Consider the following 21,890-nt stretch of genomic DNA (forward strand, 5'->3'; position numbering starts at 1 on the left):
ATATTACTTAGTTCCTACAATTTATAAACATAAATATAAGTGTTGCCTAGTAAAGGTACAGCCAAGTCTGTCGTATATTAGATCTATAACTATTTAAATAATAACAATTGGCGATTACGTAGCACTTTAGAAACATTAACTTGTTTTATCTTTACAACCCTAGGAGGTGAGTGCTTGAGGAAGCTGAGACAGACAGAGGTTAAGCGACTCGCCCCAGGATCATAGAGCTTGTTGGAATCTGAGACCAGGCTTGTATCCAGGTCTTTCTCACGCCCAGTCCAGCACTCTACTTTATTGTGTCACATAGCTGCCTACGTTAAATAATATAATATTAATTGATGGTGACACAGAAAAAAATTAATATTTTTGGCTTCAAATATAACTTTATTACTTCTCAGGGCTCCACAGTTTTCTCATTTATTTTTGAAAGTGGTGAACCAACTTGCTGAGATGCAATTTGATGATAGCTGAGTGGTTACCTGCACAGAGAGACTGGTTACACAAAGCCTTCACTTACACTGTATACTACTGCTGTCCAGAGCACTAGTGGCTGACAGGTCCAAAGAATTAGGCCTCTGTGCCCTTCTGGGCTTTGACTGCCCAGGATCTGTGCCTGAGCTCTGAAGGCCAACATTAAGAACCTCTTGGCCAGGACACGGATTACTGTTGTTGTTATTGGAGTTTGTCCGACCACCTTCCAGAGGGCGATCTCTCCTGTCCACCAGACGATCCAGGACGCCTTCATCATGGCCAGCCTGCTGCTCCCGTCTCAGGAGAGGCTCGTGTTCATCAGGGCTGGAGTTGATAGTCAGACGGCTGTCCTCGCCACTGAACTGATTCTGTAGTATTTCCTGGGCCCTGTGTGCCACTGAGTTGGGTGCCTGACCAGATGGCACTACACCATTGGCATATGGGGCTGTAGCAACATGTGAGTTCACGTTGTGGCTTCTGCCTGCCACTCCATTCATGGTGACTGTCACTACATGAGGTTCTGCAGCATTGATTGTATTCATCTTGGCAACTCCAGTTTCCACTTGCTTCAAGTTTGATTTGTGCTTGCTGCCAAATTTCAGCCGGGGTTCTTTTGTGGAGTTTTTGGTGTTCAAGGGTAGGCTAGTAGGTCTCTTCGGAAGGTTTTGTTGCTTGGGGAGAGGATAGACCTGAGCAGGTGGGACGTCAGGAATTAAACACACCTGACCATTACCAGTCTGTGTGAAGTCCTGCTGTCCGGTTACTTCCACTGCAAGTTTTATCAGTGGGTAAAGCAAGCTGGAGCTGGTGCTGCTCAGGGGGTCTGGTCCACTGAACTGTTTAAGGGAGTGCTCCATTAGGTTCTCATCAGAGCTCTCCTTCAGATTTTTATCAACTTCTTTTGGGTCCAACTTGTTGGTCTCCAAGTCTTCTTCGGTTAGCTGTAGGCAGACAGGGGTTGGCCCAACTGGCTGAGTCACATTCGTGGTGTGGAGACTTGTTTCATCTGAGTAGGGCATCTCCGAGATGGTGGTCATGCCGGTGCTAGGAGTAAGGCCGGTGGTGTTTGTGGTGGTGGTGTTCGTGGACAGGCTGGTGACGCTGGTTTCAGGACTGGGAATCCGAGCCTGTGCTTGCTGTCGCTCATAGTTAATTGAATTTCGGTTCTTTTCACCTCCAGTTAAAGGCGTGCTGCTGGACACTGAGTGTTCCAAGGAAATGTTCTTCACGATGCTGTCAGGGTGGTGAATGGAGTCTTCTATGTATGAAGAAGAAGAATAATCTGGATAAGGGCCAATCTTTGGCACACGCCTGTTGTGTGATAGGTTGCTTAAAGAAAGAAAACAAGTGTCACATTGAGAGGCCATTTATGACAAACTATCTCCACATGTAACATCTCTGATTTAAAATCTGAGCTACTTTAATTTTGGTTCATAATCCATTTTATTCTGGGTGTTTCATGACTTAGAAAATTCACATTAACTAACTTGAATATCAAAATGTCCCACTTCATTAAACAAAAGTGGTAACAATCATCTATTGATGCCGTTTTCATAAAAACACAGGATTACTGAAAAAGGTCTGTGGAAACAGACCAACCTGAGGAGACTTTTCAGACACATCCTTTCTCTTTTTTTATTTCCTAAATATATGCAAGTATCAATTTAACCTTTCTTTGCATAAACAGCAGCATGACAGTCATAAAACCTTACCAATCAAAAAACAGTACTTTAAAACAATACTATAACAACCATTTAACAAACAGCCACAATTAGATTGCAAATTCCTTGCAGATAAAAGCAATCACACTTTTGAACCTCTATACCACCTACTAGAATGCTATGCACAAACTAGCTGTTCAAGAAATATTAGATTAAGGGCCAAAGCATCTATACTAATAGGCAGAAGCTGACCATCAGTATGCTTGATCTCTATCTTCACACTCCAGAAAGGTCTCAGAGAGCCACAAAAGTTTTAGGGGAGAGCTGGACACTGGTATCAACTAGCCTAAGGAACCAGGGTCCCCTGTGCGGCCATTTGGAGGTGCCTGTGAGGCCTCTGAATCTTTGAAAGGAAAGTCCAAGGAAATGGTGAGGTTCTGACTCAATTGTTAATGACCCCAAACTGACCAAGATGGTTGTAATGTCTTTAGAACTAGGATTACACCTAAGAAGGTATGAAGCGTGAGCCAAATCATGCTGTGTGAACCATCTGAGCCCACAACACACCTTTGCATTAATATATAGGTGATATTTAAAAAGAACATTACAGGCAACACTGATCACAGAATCAACAATGTAATCATCAATAACAGCAGGTGGTAGGTAGAGGCGTCAGAGGGAAGAGGGCATCTCGAAAGGGCAATAAGTACTGAGAGAATCACCAAGACTGACAGAAAGGAGATGCTACAGAACAGAAGCACAAGGAAGGGAGGAAGAGAAAAGAGAGTACGCTGGATAGCTGTGGGAACCAGCGAGGAGATGACAGCAGAATGAATCTCCCTGGGGAGATTTGCCTCTTCTGAACCAGTCTTGGGACCTGAGACCTTTTGCAACCTGTTACTTACTCGTCATGGGAGCCCAGTGGCCACCAAGACCATGTTAACATGAGGAAAAACAGCAGAGAACAGCCAGTCTGGGGAGAGCCAATCATAGCACTTTATTTCACAGGTTTGCTCTCAGAACTTAAATATGCTGGGGAATGGAAAAGATAACTGTACAAGCGTCAAACTTACTCCTCTCCCAAGAATCCCAGCAGGGAATAGAGTCAGGCCCTCTGTAAGTTCTAGTAGCTCTTTTCTGGGTGCCTTTAAAGACGCTTGATGTGAACTACCTGACAGTGATTTGTAGTGGGGAATAACTGTGCAGTAAGAAATGAATATCACAAACTAAGAGAATCAAGAAAAATTTATATGGATTGAAGCAGAATGGTCTGATGGACAGAGTGCTGGACTTGCAATCAAGAAAATCCAGGTTTAAATCTTGCCTCAGACACTTACTTACTCTTTAAGACTGGGTAAGTCATCCGACTTCTTTTGGCTCATAAAATGAAGATGGTAATAACAGCACCAAACTCACTCACAGGGTTGTTATTAGGACACATGAGAGCATCTATGTAAGTCCTCTGCCAGCCGTGCAGTGCTATATACTTACAAATAGTAGCTTGTTTATCTTTACAACAACCCTGGGAGGTGGGGGCTATTATTATCCCCATTTTACAAACGAGAAAATTGAGATTGATGGAGGTTGAGTGACTTCCCTAAGGTCACAAATCTAGTGAATGTCAGAGGCAGGATCTGGCAGGATCTGAATGCAGATCTTCTTGACTCCAAGTCCAGAGTTCTTAACACACTGCACCATAAACAACACTGTAAATGAAAAGATCACTAAAAGGAAGTCAAACTCTGAGTAAATGAAAAACCAGTGAAGGTCCCAGAGAATAGATAATGAAATGTATATCTCCTCTCAAGGAAATTATGTAACTTAGAAAGACATCTTTTCTTTCTCTCCTTTAGATATAAAGGTAGGTATTCCTCTAAACTCATTAAGAAAAACAAAAACCTTCACTGGGAAAATGGCAATACTGGTTTGACATTTAAGAACTTACCTCCTATTCCACTTCTTTTTCCTACTGAAGCACTCAGTGACTTATGCCCAAACTAATCCCACACTGTTCTTACCGTTCATTCTGCATAGCAGTAGACATTGGATTGACTGTTGGACTGACTGATTTGTTCCTTTCCCAAATCATCATGAGTTCAGCCATCCTCTCCTCAGCACACTGAGCAGTTAGCCTAGCCTCTGCATCCTGGTCCCAACAGTCCTCGATTGTCTCCTTTAGTGATCTTACAGCCTAGGACAAAAACTTTATGTCAAACAATTTGAATCTTAAACTTCAACTTAAAAAGTCAATGATTAAATTCAACTTAAAATGAGTAATTAAGCAACTACTATATGTAGGGTACTCTTAATATGTGTTCTAGGTCCCATGTGACAAGTAAAAATTAACAAGTCAATTAAAAGTTAGCAAACTCATGAGATCTTTCCAGATGCATCCATCTCATTTTGTTTATTCCAAACAGATTATTAGGGTTCTTACTTACACTTGGATTTGTTCACAAATTCGACATCAAAAGCATAAGACAGCTGATGAACTGAAAAATATCTTATTTGTTTTGACTGAAAGCTCAATATGAAACAGCAGTATGATAAGGATATTCTAAAAAGTAATGTAATCTTAGGTTAGCTACCTAGCTACCTGCTTGTCTCAGAAAGGCACAAAAGTCATATGTAAGTTAGGGAGTGCCTTTATGTATAAAATTATGTATGTACATACATATACTACCATATAATATACAGATGGAGCTGATTTCTGATTAGCTTCTTGTCATGAATATCCCCCAAAGTGACTAATCCACAAATTCAAATTTTCAGGCTGGTTTCTTCTTGCCATGAAATTTGAAGAAACTGAAGGCTATGATTTGGCTATGGATGGGTGGGAAGGATTGTGGAGTGATTAGGAAGAATTAGTTCAGAAGAAGAAAAAAATGTGGGTAGAATATTGTGAGGAAGTGAATTTGGTTGGAATGGAGAAATAAAATCAGTGAAGAACCAAGGAAACCAAGAAAAAGATAAAGTCAGCAGATAACTGCGTAGATTCAACAATGTGGTTTAACAGTAGGGTGAATGGGAAAACAAAGGAAAGAAATGAGGTAAAGATGACTTTGAGCTTTTGAGCACTGGAAGCTAAATAACATACCCCCTCCCCCAACAGTTCCTATTTAGCTCTTTATCTTGAGATGATGAGAGTTTGCAAAGTACTGTCCTCACAACCTTGCAAGACAGGTTGAATTTTTATTATTATCCCCATCCTGAGATGTGGTAACTATTAGGTTCAGAGAAGTTATGTGATTTGCCCAAGGCCACATACCTGGTAAGGGTCAGAGTCAGGACTAAATCTAGGGTTTTCCCGATTCTAAGTTTATTGCTTTTCTTATTGCACCATGGTGCCTTTCTAAAAGGATTGTGATGTCATCAACAGTAATGGAGAAAGATAGGAAATCATTATTAGAAAGAAGGATAAGGTAGAGATTCCTGCTTTCCCATGTTATTTAAGATGGCAGGTTAACACCGATGGTATTTCCTTAAGGAAGCAAAAGAAACAAATTTAGAGAGAAAGAAGATTGGTCTAGGTGAGAAAGAAATCTCAGAATTATTTATATACAAATAATATTCTTTTTGTGTTTAATTGATAAAACTGGGCACAGTGCTATGTGGGGGCTAGTGCTGAATTCTGGAGTGACCCCACAGGTCTTTCAGTAAAGAGAAACCCGTAGAGCTGATGGTACTAAGAGTGACTGGATAGAAAGGAAGAAGACTATGAAATGATAATGTCAGAGAAACCAAGCCAGAGTATAACTAAAAACCTATGAAGTTGAAACCAGAGTGGAGACTTCTTTTGTTTGGCCAAGGAGATCATGGGTTAAATGCTTATGACTGAAACTAGATGATAAGGGGATTTAAAAGGAAGTAGAAGGAAAGGAAAGAGCTGCTGTATCCAATGATGTCAATAATAAAGGGAAGAAGATGTGGACCAAGAATAGTTTTGGAGTAACCAAGGCATTAGAGGAAAAGGGAAGAAAAGGAGTAACAGAGTGGCAAGGGAGAAAGAGAAATTTATGGTGGGAGTTGTGCAGAGAACTTATGCCTGAGGGTTGAAATTCATTTAAAAAAAAAAAAGCTATGTCAAGCATATTGGGTAGTGGAAGGGGTGTGGTCTTGGAGTCAGGAAGAACCAGGTTCAAATGTTTCACCTGACACACTGGGCAGTATGACCATAAGTAAATCACTTAACCTCCCAATGCTCATCAGACAACCTTTAAAACTCTAATTTACAGGTGATATCTGAGATCTGTACCTATACTAGGATTTCCCTACACTGATGACTTCATTTGACTAAACCTCTGATTTTTTTTTTAAAGAAAACCTACAGTCAATACATTTATATTAAAATCTCAATTATTTAAAAGCTGGTTTCTAATTTTTTTTTTGTACTACTTTGGGCTCTCCCTGACTCTAAAAGTGGACTTTTACTACAAGGAGGCAGTTCTGTGGACTGATCAACTATTTCTTTTTTTTTTTCTTTTTTAAAGCAATTGGGGTTAAGTGACTTGCCCAGGGTTACACAGCTAGTAAGTGTCAGGTGTTTGGTCTGAGGCCACATTTGAACTCAGGTCTTCCTGACTTCAGGGCCGGTGTTCTATCCACTGTGCCACCTAGCCGATCAACTATTTAAATGCATCATTTCGAAATAAACCAAGTTTTCCTAATCCCTTACTTGGCAACCTATTTTAAAGAGTAAAAGGCTTTCAAGAAAAAATGCATAGAAAGCATATCCCACAAAAACTTTGGGGGTGCTCAATAATACTTTTTTAAAATGCCAGAAGACTCAAAATAATGGGCTTTATTTTTCTGGTTAAGTAAATGACTTAAGTTCTAAAAACAAAAGCAGGCTTGATTGCGTGTTACAAGCCAGTAAAGGATCAGAAGACAATTTCCTAAGAATTTCTTCATGTGACAGCTTTGAGCATGATGGCACTGAAATGAAATGCTCATTTGTCAAAATCATTAGCCAAGTTTTGCTAACTTTCAACTATAAAGAAAGCAGAACTATGGAAGGATAAAGTTTTGAAAAATGGTTATATCAGAGAATGAACCCATTACAAAAAGAAAAAATTTAACAACATGCAAAATTGTCTATTAGATATTTATAATGACTTTCAGACAGATTTTTTTTAACCTAATGGTTTTCATTTTCACTAGTCTGTTCTAAGTTAAGTAATATTATTATAATAACAATTTAATCAAATAGCAGGAAGTGTCTGTGAAGAAGTTTCAATGTATAGTATTTCTTTCCATTCTTTTTTCTCTTATGGTTGCCCAACATTTCTATTAGTTTATGGACTGATGGACCTATGCTAATCTGCATGGCTGATTGATATATTTACTTTTGGTATCAAGCAAATGAAGAAATCTCAACAACCACATTTGGAAAGGCTTATTAATATGTATGATTACAGCTGTCATTCAATCTGGTTTAAAACTCTTCATGAGGCTATGGTAAATGCAGTATACATTACTCCTACGAAACCTTTCCTGTCATAATTTCTTGTTTTTTAAAAAAAGAGAAATATACAAGAACTCTCAAGCTCTAATTTTACACCAAAGAATTCAGATAGTTGTAATTATATTGAAGAAATAAAGCAATTCTGAAATCTACTGTTAAAAAGATATACTTCACATTTTGTTTAAAAGAATATGACTGTATTTTCTTGTTAGCTCTTCTTTAATAACTCAATTTTTCCTCTTACATACCAGGCTGTTTTCCTTCCAGGCTTCTGGGAATCTGGGCCTCTGCTTTTCCCTAGACACCAGGACTTGCATGTCTTCAAAAGTGGGGCGGTTCCCTACTTCTGTCTGGAAGGCCATCTGGTACTCTGGCACAGACTCACCTGCTTAAAATCAAGGTTTTAGGAAAGTAGACTGATGTAAAATGTTCAACTGTAACAACAAAACAATGTCACCGACACTTCAAGGACCCAAGCTCAAATCAGCAAGTAGGAGACAAGCACAAATAATCTGGCTACCCACGACTCTCTTCTACTTTCTAGTTCATTTTTGAAACTTTTCATTACAGTTAGGCATTTAAAAACCAGTACTGATGGGGGGAAGGGGAGAACTGTATTATTAGCAAATATTTGTACTCATTGTAGCTCTATAATATACACCAACAGAAAAAAGATAGTACTAAAAAGAAAGAATGACAAATTCTGAGGTGTGAATGTTTTTATAAATTTCCTGATTTGGGAGCATTAGCTGTGGAATAGTTCAGAAAACCTTGTGGAGGAAAAGCCTGTGATATACATAAAAGGCAGTGGATATTCCTAAATTCTGTCCCCAGCTACAGGAGGTGGGCAGAGTCAGGGAATGAATATTATGAAGTTCAAGGAGATACTGGGTGATTACTTGACAACAACTGTTGTAGAAAAAAGATTTGTGTTGTTGGGGAAGGAGGAAGGGAAGGGAATAAGCATTTCTATAGTGTTTACTATGTGCCAGGCATTGTGCTGAGTGTCTTTTTTTTTTTTAAACAAGTTTGATCCTCACCACAGTGTAGGTGTTATTATTATCTCCATTTTATAGTTGAGGAAACTGAAGCAAACAAGAAGTTAAGGGACTTGCCCAGGGTTACACAGCTAGGAAGTGTCTGAAGACTTCCTGACTGCAGGCCTAGTGCTCTATCCATTGTACCACCCAGCTTTCTTGGGCAAGGACATCACAGTCCCTGCTAAGTCAATGTGATTCTATTATTTCAGGAATTGTTTGAAGGACCAACATGTAAGGTCTCCATGTTCATTAAGTCTTTGTGCTCCCTGCAGTAGCCGCCAGTTAATATTAAAAGTTATAGGTGGCTATCAGACTAAGGAGATAAATGTATTTGTCTTTTTATTCCTCTCATACATGAAGTATCATATCCTATCCCAATGTATTTCTGCTTACCACTAGAAAACACCCACAAACAACACTGACAGAATTACTAGACATAATGACGGTGCTGCTTTTAATGATTTTTTTAAACAGGTTCATATTTTTATTCATTACCATGTGAATTACTAATTCATATGGGAAATGAAAGTAACAACAGTTGTATCACACATGTTCATGCTACATATTATAAAATACTTGGAGAACCTTTTTAGATCACTTTTTGAAAACCAATGGTTTGAACAAATGATAGGATAAAAAAAGCCTCAGTGGAGCTGGGTTCTTTTACCAGGAACACTGGGTGGCCAATTAGGAGACTAGATTCTAGCACTGATTCAGTGTATAACCATCCTATCCTTTAATTTCTCTGTTTATAAAACAAAGACAATACCTATAACTACAGAGGGATGCCTGTAGGTTAACAATGGGATGAAAAATGCTACTATTACTATTTGATCTTGTGTAAGTTCATTAAGTGAAGCTTAAAGTGTATACTTCAAAAGAAAAGGTTATGAATAGCTGTATCATATTGATGTTATGATGGGTTAATGAATAATAGTGCTATGTACGTAGATATAAGTAATTACATATAAACCTTATACCAATGTAAATTTTATATAGTTTTTCATACAACTGTTTTAACCAAAGCAGTTAATTAGATGTTTACTTTGGTGCAATATCCTATCAATGCTGAATTTACTTAAGGATTTCACATTGCCAGTTTGAATCTTTTTCTGCCATGTAACCCTGTATAATGAGTTTTAAAGCAAAAAGGAAAAAAATCATAAATTCTTTCTAGCATTACTAATTTCAATTTTTAAAAACATCTACCTAGCACTACATATTAAAATAAACCCTTGTTTATTTATTCTCTCTTCAAAGGCTTTTTATGATAAACTGATTCAGGATTAGAAGAATTAATTCAGTAAAAGGTTTCAAAATTCATTCACGTCTTTTTTTCTGTCTATAAGCTCAATATTACTAGAAAACTTGCCAAATGAAAGTGATGAATATTAGATGAGTAAAATATTAAATTTCAAAAGAGAAGTAAAAGGATTGTTAACTTTCCTCTTTATCAACCCAGTTACACCTTTGCCTCTCTGTAGCATAAGGCAGCAGAATCTTCCCTCTCTTCTGGATACTACTTCTTCTCCTGGCTTCCATGACAATGCTCTCCCCTGGTTTTTCTCCTACCATCTATATCTGATCATTCTTTTTTTTGTCACTATCCATTTCCTGGCCACAACTGTGGATTGTGTCCTGAGCTCTGTTCTTGTCTCTCTTTATGCTTTCTCCCTGGATGATATCACCTCTGGGCTCTTATGGGCTCCATTATCATTTCTATGCAGCTAACTCCCAATCTACCCAACCAGCCCTAATTTCTTACTTGAACTCCAGGCCAACAATAACTTTATTAATTCATTTACACACTCAGCTATATCTAATATATATTTATTAAACAACTCTGTAGATAAAAAGCGTGAGGGGAAGGAGGCAAGACATTTCCCTGTGGGGAATATCACATCATCCCAAAGGGTATGCAATTAACTAATCAGAGGATTGAAAGAGAGGTCCCATTCCACCTCACTGTGATAGTCAATTGTGGGGCTTATCTCCAACATATTCACACCAATACTCCTCCACTCAGGCCCTTCCCTTTGTTGTATAAGTTATCGGCCTCTCAGAGGAGTTATGATCTAAACTTAGCAACTGCACATGGACCATGAGGAAATTGCATTCCTACTCCTTTTACCCCAGATAACTTCCTAGTTATAGCAGGAACCCCTTGGAAGGCAGACTCTACACCTGTATGCAGTGACTAAAAGTATAAACCGCTTCTGCCCTCCTTTTCATTTTGGGTGAGATAATGTTGGTCATCCAGTATGAATATCTATATATATAGGTGGGTTGTAAGTATATCACTGATCTCATTATATTATCATTTCTCCCAAATTTACCCATCTTCCAAATTTCCCTATTACTATATATCAAGGGCATCACTATCCTGCCAGTCACCTAGGTTTCACAACCTGGGAGTTATATTTGACTCCTTATTCATCCTATAGCTATGATGCAAGCAGTTATCAAATTATATTGATTCTACCTCTATAATTTCTGCCTAGCTGTGCCCTCTTCTCTACTCACATGTTCATCACTCTAGTTTAGCTCTAATCACCTCTTGCTTAGACTCTTCAAACAATCTTCTCATTGATCTCTCAGCTTTTCCCCATTCCAATCCATCCACATATCTGCCAAAGTGATTTTCCTAAAGCTTATCAATGTCCTTCTCAAACCGTGGTGCCTAGAACTAAACACAATATTATAAGATGAGGTCTGATGAGGGCAGAATACAGAATACCGAATACCGAATACCTCTCTATTCCTGGAAGCTGTATCCCTCTTATGCAAGCCAATATCTCATTATCTCTTTGGGGAGCTATTCATCTGAGTTAGTGGTCCACTACAATTACAGATCTTCTTCAGAACTACTGCTTTCTAACCCAACTTCCCCACTCTTCATCTTATATAGGACTTGTGCTATATGTTTATTCCTACTGGATTTCATCTTAATTTAAAGATTCTGTTTAATGCTTTAGTTCAGTAGTTCTGAAATTATGGTCTAGAGACTCCTAGGGGTTCACAAGGTCAAAAATATTTTTACAGTAACAATAATGTGCTTTAATTTCTAATAAAGTAAATATTGACAGAATCATTCACTACATAAAAGCTCTTTGGGGAAGGGAGTCCTCAACAAATTTGAAGGATATAATTGCATTCTAAGATCAAAAAGTTTCAGAACTGAAGCTCTAGCTGGTCAAGATTCTCTTGCTATCTCTCTCAGCTATGTATACTGTTCTTACAGTACATACATATATATATGTGTGTGTGTGTGTGTGTGTGTGTGTGTGTGTGTATATATACATATATATGTATATATATATATGTATATATATATAAAATTTATAAAATAAACATGTTCTCAAAATTCTTTTCACTCATCATGAATCATGCATGTTAAAAAAAAGTTTGGAAATCACTGCCCTAGATGTTTGTAACAATTTCCTAACTGGTTTCTCAGTTCCAGTCCTTATTCTCTCCACTCTATCTTCCCAACAGCTGCCAAAATAAGCGTTCTAAGAAAATACCTGACCACATTACTCTCCTGGTCAAAAATCCCCAGTCACCCTATTGCCTCTACAATCAAACACAAAATTCTTGGCTTGTAATTGAAGACCTCATACAATCTGGCTTACGTTATTTCCTTCCAGCATTTTTACCTGTCTCAGCCAAACTGGCCTACTTGTTACTTCTAATCTCAGTCTTCCATATCCTGTTTCCACTCCAGCTCATAAGCTATCCTCCAGGTCTGAATGGCACTTACGCCTCTTGGAATCCTCAGTTTTCTTTAAGACTCAGGGGCTTCCTGATAAACAAGATGGTTTATACTCTCTGATACCTTAAGAGATATGAATCTCTTTGACAGTTAAGAAAGACGGTGATGTGACTGACTGAAAGTAATAGTCTTGACCATGTTGCCTATATAATAATAATGACAGCTAGCATTTATATCGTACTTTAAGTTTTGCAAACTGCTTTGCAAATCTTATCTATTTGGTCCTCACAAAAAAAAAAACAACTGGGAGCTAGGTGCTAATATTATCCCCATTTTACAGATGAGGAAATTGAGACAGGCAGTCTACCTGACTTGCCCAGGGTTCCATAGCTAGTAAGTATCTGAGATTAGATCTGAACTCAGATCTCCCTGACTCCAGGGCCAGTACTCTATCCATTATATTCCTTAGTTACTCCCCACTGTCCCCCTTCATATTTATATCAATAAAATAACAGTCATCTGTGAATCTATCTAGTTGAGCGGTGTCTAGCCCAGTGGGGGAAGATTTCAATTCTAGATTTGAACATTGCAAGTCAAGTCTTCCTTAACTTCCTTTCTCCACTCCCCAAAATAATCAGCAGTATCATTTATCTATCCTTCCCACCTCCCAGAGAAAGAATTATCCCTGTTCTCTCTGTTCCTGTTCCTTCAAAGCTCAGCTTATTCCATTTCCTACATGAAGCTTTCCCTGGCCTATCTAGCAGCAAGCTCTTCCCCTTCCTCTCTGAAAAATCATAATGTATTTGTGGAGGTGAGGAAAGCGCAGTGTGTATACGCAACCCACTGATTAGTCTAGTTTGGCTGGAAAGTACAGGGATAGAGAGAAAGAGGGATCAACGCATGATGTGAATTTTTCTTCACATATACTCATTCCCTAAGGGACTTTATTTAATCATATGCCACCTATAGGCAGATAACTCAAATAGTCATCTATTTCCCAGGCCCAAGTCTTTTATTTTCTTTCTAGTCAGATATCTCTAGCAGTCTAAAGGAAATTGCAGGTACTCTCCAAAATATAAACACCTGACCCATGCATAGGATTCTTTATGGATCCCTGTCAATAACATCATGCTGGGGGCATGGCTTTCAAATAAAGACAACCACTTGGAGTTTTAAAAAATCTGTGAAGAATAGCTTGGGTAAGTTGACCCTACAGGCTGACTCCCAGGCAGGAACCTGTGAAGATGGCTTCCTTTATCTTTTCTGATACTACCTGAAAAAGTTATTTTTAGAGGCAGCTAGGTGGTGCAATGGAAAGTGCTCCAGCCTTGGAATCAGGAGGACCTGACTGTCAAATTCGGCCTCAGACACTTGACACTTACTAGTTGTGTGATCATTTAACCCTGATCACCTCACCAGAAAGCAAAAAAACAAAACAAAACTATTTTTATAACATTGCTCCTATGGAACTTACTGTAACTTCTTTTGCCAAACACCATACTTCTGAAAAGCAATTAATGGCATCATACAGAGTGTGCCTATAAGTGGCAAATGTTGATTTGATAATTGAACCCAAAGTTGACTCAAGTATAATCACTCTGGAATGAGATGCACAAAACGTGGAGCCTCTTGCTAGGACCTTTAAACTGAGTACACATACTGCGCTGCCATTTACTTGGCAAGCTCGCTTGATTGCAGTGATCAATCTCAATCCCAGAGGAACAAAAAGAACAGCACCATCTTCCTCTTCTCAGGAGAAGGTGGGAGGACAACGGGTGTGGAATGTTGCCTATCTCAGGCACAGAGGCTGTGTCAACCAGGTTTTGATAAAAATTTTCTTCATAACAAAGAGGATTCAACTGGGAAGGGGCATATGTTGGGAAATTATTTTCATAATGCAAAATATAAAATTAAAAAAGAACTGCTTAATTCAATCTAAACGCAAATTTTATTTCATTGCTTAGACTTACAAAAAACCCTGTTGTCAAATGCCTCAAAATTCTAAAAGCCTTGCCTATGGTTGGTTTAGTCATATCTTCTGTTCCCTAAATGCTATTTTAGTAAATTCCTAAGAGGCAGAACGAGACTCTGACATAGCGGCAGTCAAAATGAGGTGTGTAATAGGGGTTTAATTTCTGATGAGGTTTTTTGAGATGCAGTTCAAATGTCACTCCCTGCAGAAAAATTTTTCTTCCTCCAGCCTCACTTCACTCTGAGAGCACTTTGTGCCTTTTATACGTACACTGAATCTTTATGTTCTAGGCACTCGTGTACATGTCTCATTTCCCCTACTAGATTTGAACTCCCTTTAGCCTTTAATACAGTGTTGTGCACAAAGTAGCCAGTCAATATATATTTGCTGAATACCTGAATGATGAAAAGAATAAATTTGCCAAGAGCGAAACAACTCCAACCTCTCTTGGCCACCTCAAGCTAAGTACCTCAAAAGGACAGAGGTTTTATCAGACCAGCACTGGCAGATAATTCCAAGAATGAGCATTCTCAATGGAAAACACATTGTTTTTAATTTCCTGTTTGATAAATTCAGAAAATGTTAGTATAAATATACCAGCAGTTTATCTTAAATACTGGAAAGGTTCACAAGAGAAGTGATTAACTCTATGTTGATAGGTGCCCAAGCCAGAGAGGATACAATAGCCATTGGGCAATTATTGACTTTTCATTCAGAAGCCAACTAACTGGTAGACAGAGCAGATTCTGGGGCTCTGCTATAATCTTTCCTATGATAAATGTCTGTTAATACTATTTCTAAACACTAGGTGGCAATAGACTAAAGAATAAAACAAAATTCAAATGATTCTGGTAGATTCAATCAACAAAGATATTAGATATTAACATGAAGCTGATTTATTTCCAGACTTTCAATAGCATTTCCCCCCTTACCTGGAAAGAGATCGGTACATCTCATAAATATTTCCCAGTAGATTAGGCCAAGTGCATACATGTCTACTTGTTTTAGAGCGGATTCACAGTCCCTCAGGTTCACTGCTCCTTCTAGCACTTCTGGTGCCATATATCGGATTGTACCAACCTAATGGAAAAAAGGGATATTTTCTGAAATTATCACATATTCTAGTGGATAAAAGCACTAACTGGAAGATATGAATTTTAAACATGATATTATTTGTTGCATGAATTCAAAATAGTCACTTAACTTCTGTGCTTCCATTTTCCATCTATAAAATGTCCATCTGTTATGTACAGATTACTTTAGAAACATATAAAATAAGTATCTTAAAAAATACATATGCTTCTGAGAAGAGAGGTGATCAATAAAAGTTCAAGGGCTTAGCATTAATTTCAGCACCTCTAATTATTTCTGTTATTGTCCTTCACCTAATAATTACCGATTTCCACTTGATTAAGTACAGCTAACCTTTCCATCACATGTCTACAGACTAATTTCCATTACATATTTAAATTAACCAAGAGTATTATTCCAATGAAGTCCATCATTTTTATCCAGCTTCTGGGATGGAAATGCTCTACTGGCTCTCCTTTCTAGCTCTCGGAATCATGAAGAGTATGTCTAAATGACCTGAGGTCCCTTTCAGTTCTAAAATGCATGAATCTATGTCTTAAACACATATCCCCAGGATCAGAGATGATCACATTAGATTTAAGATAATTTTTTAAAATTCATCTTCCAACTCCTATTAAAAGGAGGCTAGAAGGAATATCTGTGACAGGTGATAGAAGGTATTAGCAGTGGTAAGGCTCCCTTCTGCTCTGTATCAGCGAGAATCACCTTGGGGCACACCTCTTTGGAAAGGATCATTACCATCAATTAAACACTAATAGTAATATATCCTGTGCAATATACTGACATTTACTATCTTTCAAAATGAAAACAAGCAACATGAACTCAAATTTGTTTCAAACCTGCTTCAAAATATCACTTTGTTTGCTTGTCAAAATGCATTGGCATAACAATGATTTCCTAAAGGAATTTGGTTGGCTAAGTCAATAGTTGTCAAAAGTTGTAATGGGTTTAAAGTACTAATAATTACTAAGGTTAAAAAAAATCCCACTAATAACATCAATGATTTAGTAAATACACAAGAGGTGATGGTACAGGATTTATGAGAGTTTTTTCTGCAAACTACTAGGTCTTTCTGAATATTTCATTTAGGTATATCTCAAAAAAAACTCACCTCACTTATTGCTGCATTATCCTCTTCTCCAGGGCGGACAAGTCTATTTCCAGTTAGCCTCATGGACAATCCAAAGTCACTAATAACACAGGTTCCATCATTTTTTACAAGAACATTTCGGCTGTTTAAGTCTCGATGGGAAATTGCAGGTTTGTAATGATCTGTTTGGATAATTTCAAATGCTTATTATTAATATTTGAAACAAAACTGCGCTTTGGTAAGTAGGTGATACATAAATAGAGAAGCCTATTATTTTCTACCCTACCAATTTTTATTAATAAAAAAGATAACACAAGTAATCATTTTCTCAACTCATTAATCACTCATTTCTAACAGTCCCACCTACTTGTATAAGAAGGGTTAATTAAATATAAACTCATTTGGTGAAACTAATAGCTAATGTATTGCTTATTAATTCCTAAACAAACAGGTATGCTAGTTTAATCTCCTGGGTATGGCAACAGGGAGTTAAAAGAAGTAGAGGAAGAAGAATTATTATTATTTTTTAAACAAATAAAAATGTTAGCTTGACAGAATAACAATTTAAAACACTGTAATGGTTCCTATGATACAAAAAAAAGACTTAAAAATTCCTGCTTTACACCAGTGAAATAATGAGTCCAAACCAAAGGACTTTAAAGTGAAAAGTAAAGAAGAGGGATGGAAAAAACTGTCTATGTACATACACCAATCTAGATATCCTACAGAGGGGAAAGAATCATGGGAAGAATAACAGTGAATATAAATTAAAGGGAAAAAAGTCAAGAAAGGAGGCAGAAATAAACCCTATGGCCTCAGAGATCATTACACAATCAATAAACAAGGATTTATAAAGTGCTTACTATGTGGCTGGCACAGTGGTAGGTGCTGGGGACCTAAAAATAAAAACCAAACAGATCTGCTCTCAAGAAGCTTACATTCTATCAGAGGAGATAATAGGTAGACATAAATGCATACAGAATATTTAAAAATAAATTCCTAGTTCTGGGAATCATGAGCAGATTCAAATGACTTCTGAGATCCCTTACAAAATAAATAAATAGAAGTTAGTGGGGGTGGGGGCAGTGTCCCTAACAGTTGGGGAGTTCCAGAAAGGCTTCATTTTAAAGGTTAGGCTTGAATTGACTTTGGAAGGAAAACAGGTATTCTAAGAGGCAGGTAAGGGTGGGATAGCCTATGCAAAGGCAGGGAGATGCATAAATTATGGGTAACAAGCAACATGATCTAGAGACTCTAACCTGAGGAGAAAAAAAATTAACTTCATAGAGTTCACCAAATTGGTGGGATGAGACTTACAACAAGAACACTGATCTGGAATGATATAATATTCAAAATTCCCCCAAACTCTTCGCCTCACCCCATCCTAACTTTCCTATTAGCATAAAATGTACCACCATCTCATTCCCCCAGGCTCAAGACCTAGGTATCATTTAAATATAATGTCTTTAAATAGTGACTACTATAAGTAATGACTTATAATAACAGAACCCATGGGTTCTCTTTGTGGGAAATTTTGGTCAATGACTTTGTCAGTCTTTGGAGACCGCAAAGTTATATGAAATCAGGTTTGGTTTATACACAGCAAATGTGCTTTTAACTTTTGAAAATCTAGGTATCATCTGGGATTTCTCACTATCTCTCAGCTCCTATGTCCAGTCTACTGCTAAGGTCTGTTGGTTTCACCTTTGCAACATCTCTCAAACATGCTCCCTTCTCTCCTCTGACACTGCCACCATTCTAGTATAAGCTCTCATCATCTCATGTCTGGACTATTGCAATACTTATTGGTGGGGCTGCCTGCCTCAAGTCTCTCCCCACAGCTGTTAAAGTGATCTGCCTAAAGCACACATTTGGCTAGTCCCCCACTGACCACCTCCCCCTTTCACCTCTGCCCCTTGCTCCAACTTAATAAACTCCAGTGGCTTCCTACTGCCTATAGGATCAGATACAAAATACTCTGTTTAGCATTCAAAGTCTTTCATAACCTAGACCCTTTCTACCTATCCAGTCTTCTTACACCTTACTCCCAAACTTACACTGTGATCCAATGACACTGACCTCCTGATTATTCCTCAAACAAGTCATTCCATCTCTTAGCTCAGGGAATTTTCTCTGGTTATTCTCTGTGCCTAGAGGGCTCTCTCCCCTCATCTCTACCTCCTGGCTTTCCTGACTTCAAGTCTCAACTAAAATTCTACAGGCTTTCCTGGCCCCTATTAATTCTAGTGCCTTCCATCTTTTAGTTATTCCCTATTTATCCGACATTTAAGCTTGTTGGTATATATTCATTGCCTTCCATGTTAGATCATAAGCTCCCTGAGGGCAGGAATATCTTTTGTCTCTTTTTATATTTCTAGTGCTTAGCACAGTGCCTGGTACTTATTAATATTATTATTATTATTAAATGTTTACTGACTTAACAGGGTAGAAAAAAGGGTGGAGAACGGAATCACTTTATTTGAAAACATACTCATGTGAGGAAATTCAGGAACCAGAGGGGGAGAGGTAGAGACCATTTCACGAAGATTAATGGAAGAGAACCAGAAGCGATCCTGTCATTGGGACCACTTGGTTGGAAAGAGGAAGTAGATGAGCAGTTTAGGAAACAGATCACAAGCCCAGCAGAGTCCTGTAGAAGTGGTGGTAGACTTAAATATCTAGACATTTGCTAGACCTTGTCATCTCTACCAAAAGCAGATCAGGGAATACTATTGTGCTATGAGAAATGTTGGGCAGAATGCTCTCAGAAAAACCTGGAAAGAGTTACATGAACTGATACAAAGTGAAATGAGCAGAACTGGGAGAATGTTGTACACAGTAACAGCAATATTGTACAATGAAGAACTGCGAATAACTTAGCTATTCTCAGCAATACAATGATCCAAGACAATTCTGAAGGACTTATGAAGAAAAATGTTATTCACTTTCAGAGAAATAACAGATGGAATCTGAATGAAGATTGAAGCATACTTTTTCTTTCTTTCTTTATTTTTTTAGGCAATTGGGGTTAAGTGATTTGCCCAGGGTCACACAGCTAGTTAAGTGTCAAGTGTTTGGTATGAAGCCAGATTTGAACTCAGGTCTTCCTGACTCCAGGGCCGAGCTCTATCCACTGTGCTTTTTCTTTATTTTTCTTGGGTTTTTTTTTGGTTTATGTTTTCTTTCACAACATGATTACTATGGAAATATGTTTTGCATGACTGCACATGTACAATCTATATCAAATTGCATGCATTTTCAGTGATGTGGGAAAGGGAGGGAGAGAATTTTGTAATCAAATTTTTTTAAGTGAATGTTTAAAAGTGTTTTCACATGTAATTGGGGAAAAATAAAATATTAAATTAAAAATAGGCAAAAAAGCACACCAGCTAATAACTTCTTAAATTGCTTTAATTTTAATTCCATTCTCAAAAGTGGAGGGACCAACAAAAAGAAATCCTAATCTGGATGCAATTTTCATGGTTTTTAGGAAAGAAACACGAGAACTTTGGTGGTGGTGAAATAACTATTATATCTTAAGAGTCTATGATAGATAGAGAGATGATAGGTAGGCACAGTCTGACATTAACCCTACATAAATTTTGGCAGAACAAATTTCAAAGGAGGGTAAAAGAAAAGATAATTAGACTCCCAAGGCCAAAAAGTCTATAGAAGAAACTGACGTAGAAGTGCTGGGAAGTTCTCAATAATGAAATTCTGAAGATAGTTTCTAGTGAATAATTATAATAATAAGGGAATGAGTGAGTCTAAAAAAATTGATGTGGGTACAATGGGAATTCAACAACCAGTCAGACTTGAATAAAAGATCTGTACAACCATTCTTGAAATCAATTTGGAACTATGGCCCAGAAGTTGCTATGCATATTTTTGATCCAGAGATGTATGTATGTATGTGTGTGTGTGTGTGTGTGTGTGTGTGTGTGTGTGTGTGTGTGTATCCCAAAGAAGTAGGAAAACAGGAAAAGGACTCACTTGTAAAAAACATTTATAGAATTTTTTTTTTAATAGTGGCAAAGAACTTGAAACTAAGGAGGCACCAACCACTTGGCTGAACAAAAATACGGTATATGAATTAAATGGAATATTATTGTACCATAAGAAGTGATAAAAGAGACAGTTTCTGAGATACCTGGGAAGACTCATATGAACTGATTTATATGAACTGAAGTGAGCAGAACCAGAACAATTTATACAATAACAAGAATCTGTGCTTAGCCACATTACATGCTACCTCAACTTTGTTTACACACAAATGCATAACACAGCGTAGCTAACGTTAAATGTCAGAGGCAGGATATAAAGTGCTCTCCACATGCTAGAATACTGGGTTAAGGTGAATACACTGAAGTTTAAAAGGGATACATATAAAAGTCTTTTAAAGGAATTGATCTTCAACATTGCTTCATCTGGTCATTCCATTTCTCTCATTTCTCTTCTGTCAGTGTTACTACACTGGCATAGGAGAATTTGTTTAGCTTGCCTATGCATATTTGTTACAAGGGTTTTGATTTTATTTTACTTTTTTTCACTGAGGGAAGATAGGAGAGAGAAAAATAAATACGTGTTAATTAGAAAATAGAAAAATTTCTAAAAAGATTTGTACAAAAGCTGAAAAAAACAAAGAGAAGAAACAAAGACTGAAAACACAAGTGTAACAAGGTCCTAATACAAGCAGTATCAGGTGATTGAATGATTCCATTATGGATCACATACTTCAAGAAGGTGAAAGACAAAAAACAAAAGTCTAATATACATAGCAAAATACTCATAATGGCACTTTTTGTGGGAGCTGGAAACAAAGCAGGCCTATCACTTGGCGAATGGTGAACAAACTGGTGTGTGAATACAGTGTAATCTTATTGTGCAGTAAGAAATGGTGAATATGATGAATTTAGACAGATACATGGTAAGACTTATCTGAACTGATAAAGAATGCTAAACAGAACCAGAAGAATACACACAATGGTTATGACAGAAATTAAATGAAAATATCACTAAAAGGAATTAAAACTCCAAAAAGCTGAAAATCCAACAGTGGTCCCAGAGAACAGATAACAAACAAAACATATCTCCCTCCTTGTGACTGCTAGGCAGTCTCTATTGTCATACTTGGTAACTGCGCTGATTGTTTTTGCTTAACTATTTTTTCTTTGATACAGGGAAGGGTTTAATTCAGGGGGAGAATGAGGAAAGATCTGAGACTGTGGAGGAAGCATATTCAGAAATGACTGTGATGTAAAAAATGGGATCAACAAAACTAGTTTTTAAAAAAGGTTACCATCAGGAGTACTAAAAGCTCAGAATGAGCTATGGCTAGTGAAGGATACCAAAAATGACATTTGCAAAAGTTATACTGAGGCAGAGAGA

The 21,890-nt window shown here is 37.6% G+C and overlaps 1 protein-coding gene across 2 annotated transcripts in view; it reads right to left on the reverse strand.

Annotated features, from left to right (window-relative positions):
• BMPR2 (bone morphogenetic protein receptor type 2) overlaps window positions 1-21,890 on the reverse strand; it is a 214,465-nt gene that overhangs the window by 9,784 nt on the left and 182,791 nt on the right. The window contains exons 8-12 of one of the 2 annotated variants that reach the window (XM_020972823.2): window positions 16,524-16,684; window positions 15,253-15,400; window positions 7,845-7,981; window positions 4,151-4,323; window positions 518-1,800 (exon numbers count right to left, since the gene is read on the reverse strand). In XM_020972823.2, the coding sequence (XP_020828482.1) occupies window positions 518-1,800; window positions 4,151-4,323; window positions 7,845-7,981; window positions 15,253-15,400; window positions 16,524-16,684 (1,902 nt within the window). Of the gene's footprint in view, window positions 1-517; window positions 1,801-4,150; window positions 4,324-7,844; window positions 7,985-15,252; window positions 15,401-16,523; window positions 16,685-21,890 lie in introns of both variants that reach the window. The other variant, XM_020972822.2, reaches the window with a different exon arrangement.

The sequence above is a fragment of the Phascolarctos cinereus genome, unplaced genomic scaffold (genome assembly GCF_003287225.1).
Source record: "Phascolarctos cinereus isolate Bilbo 61053 unplaced genomic scaffold, phaCin_HiC Scaffold_7;HRSCAF=346, whole genome shotgun sequence".
Taxonomy (NCBI): Eukaryota; Metazoa; Chordata; class Mammalia; order Diprotodontia; family Phascolarctidae; genus Phascolarctos; species Phascolarctos cinereus.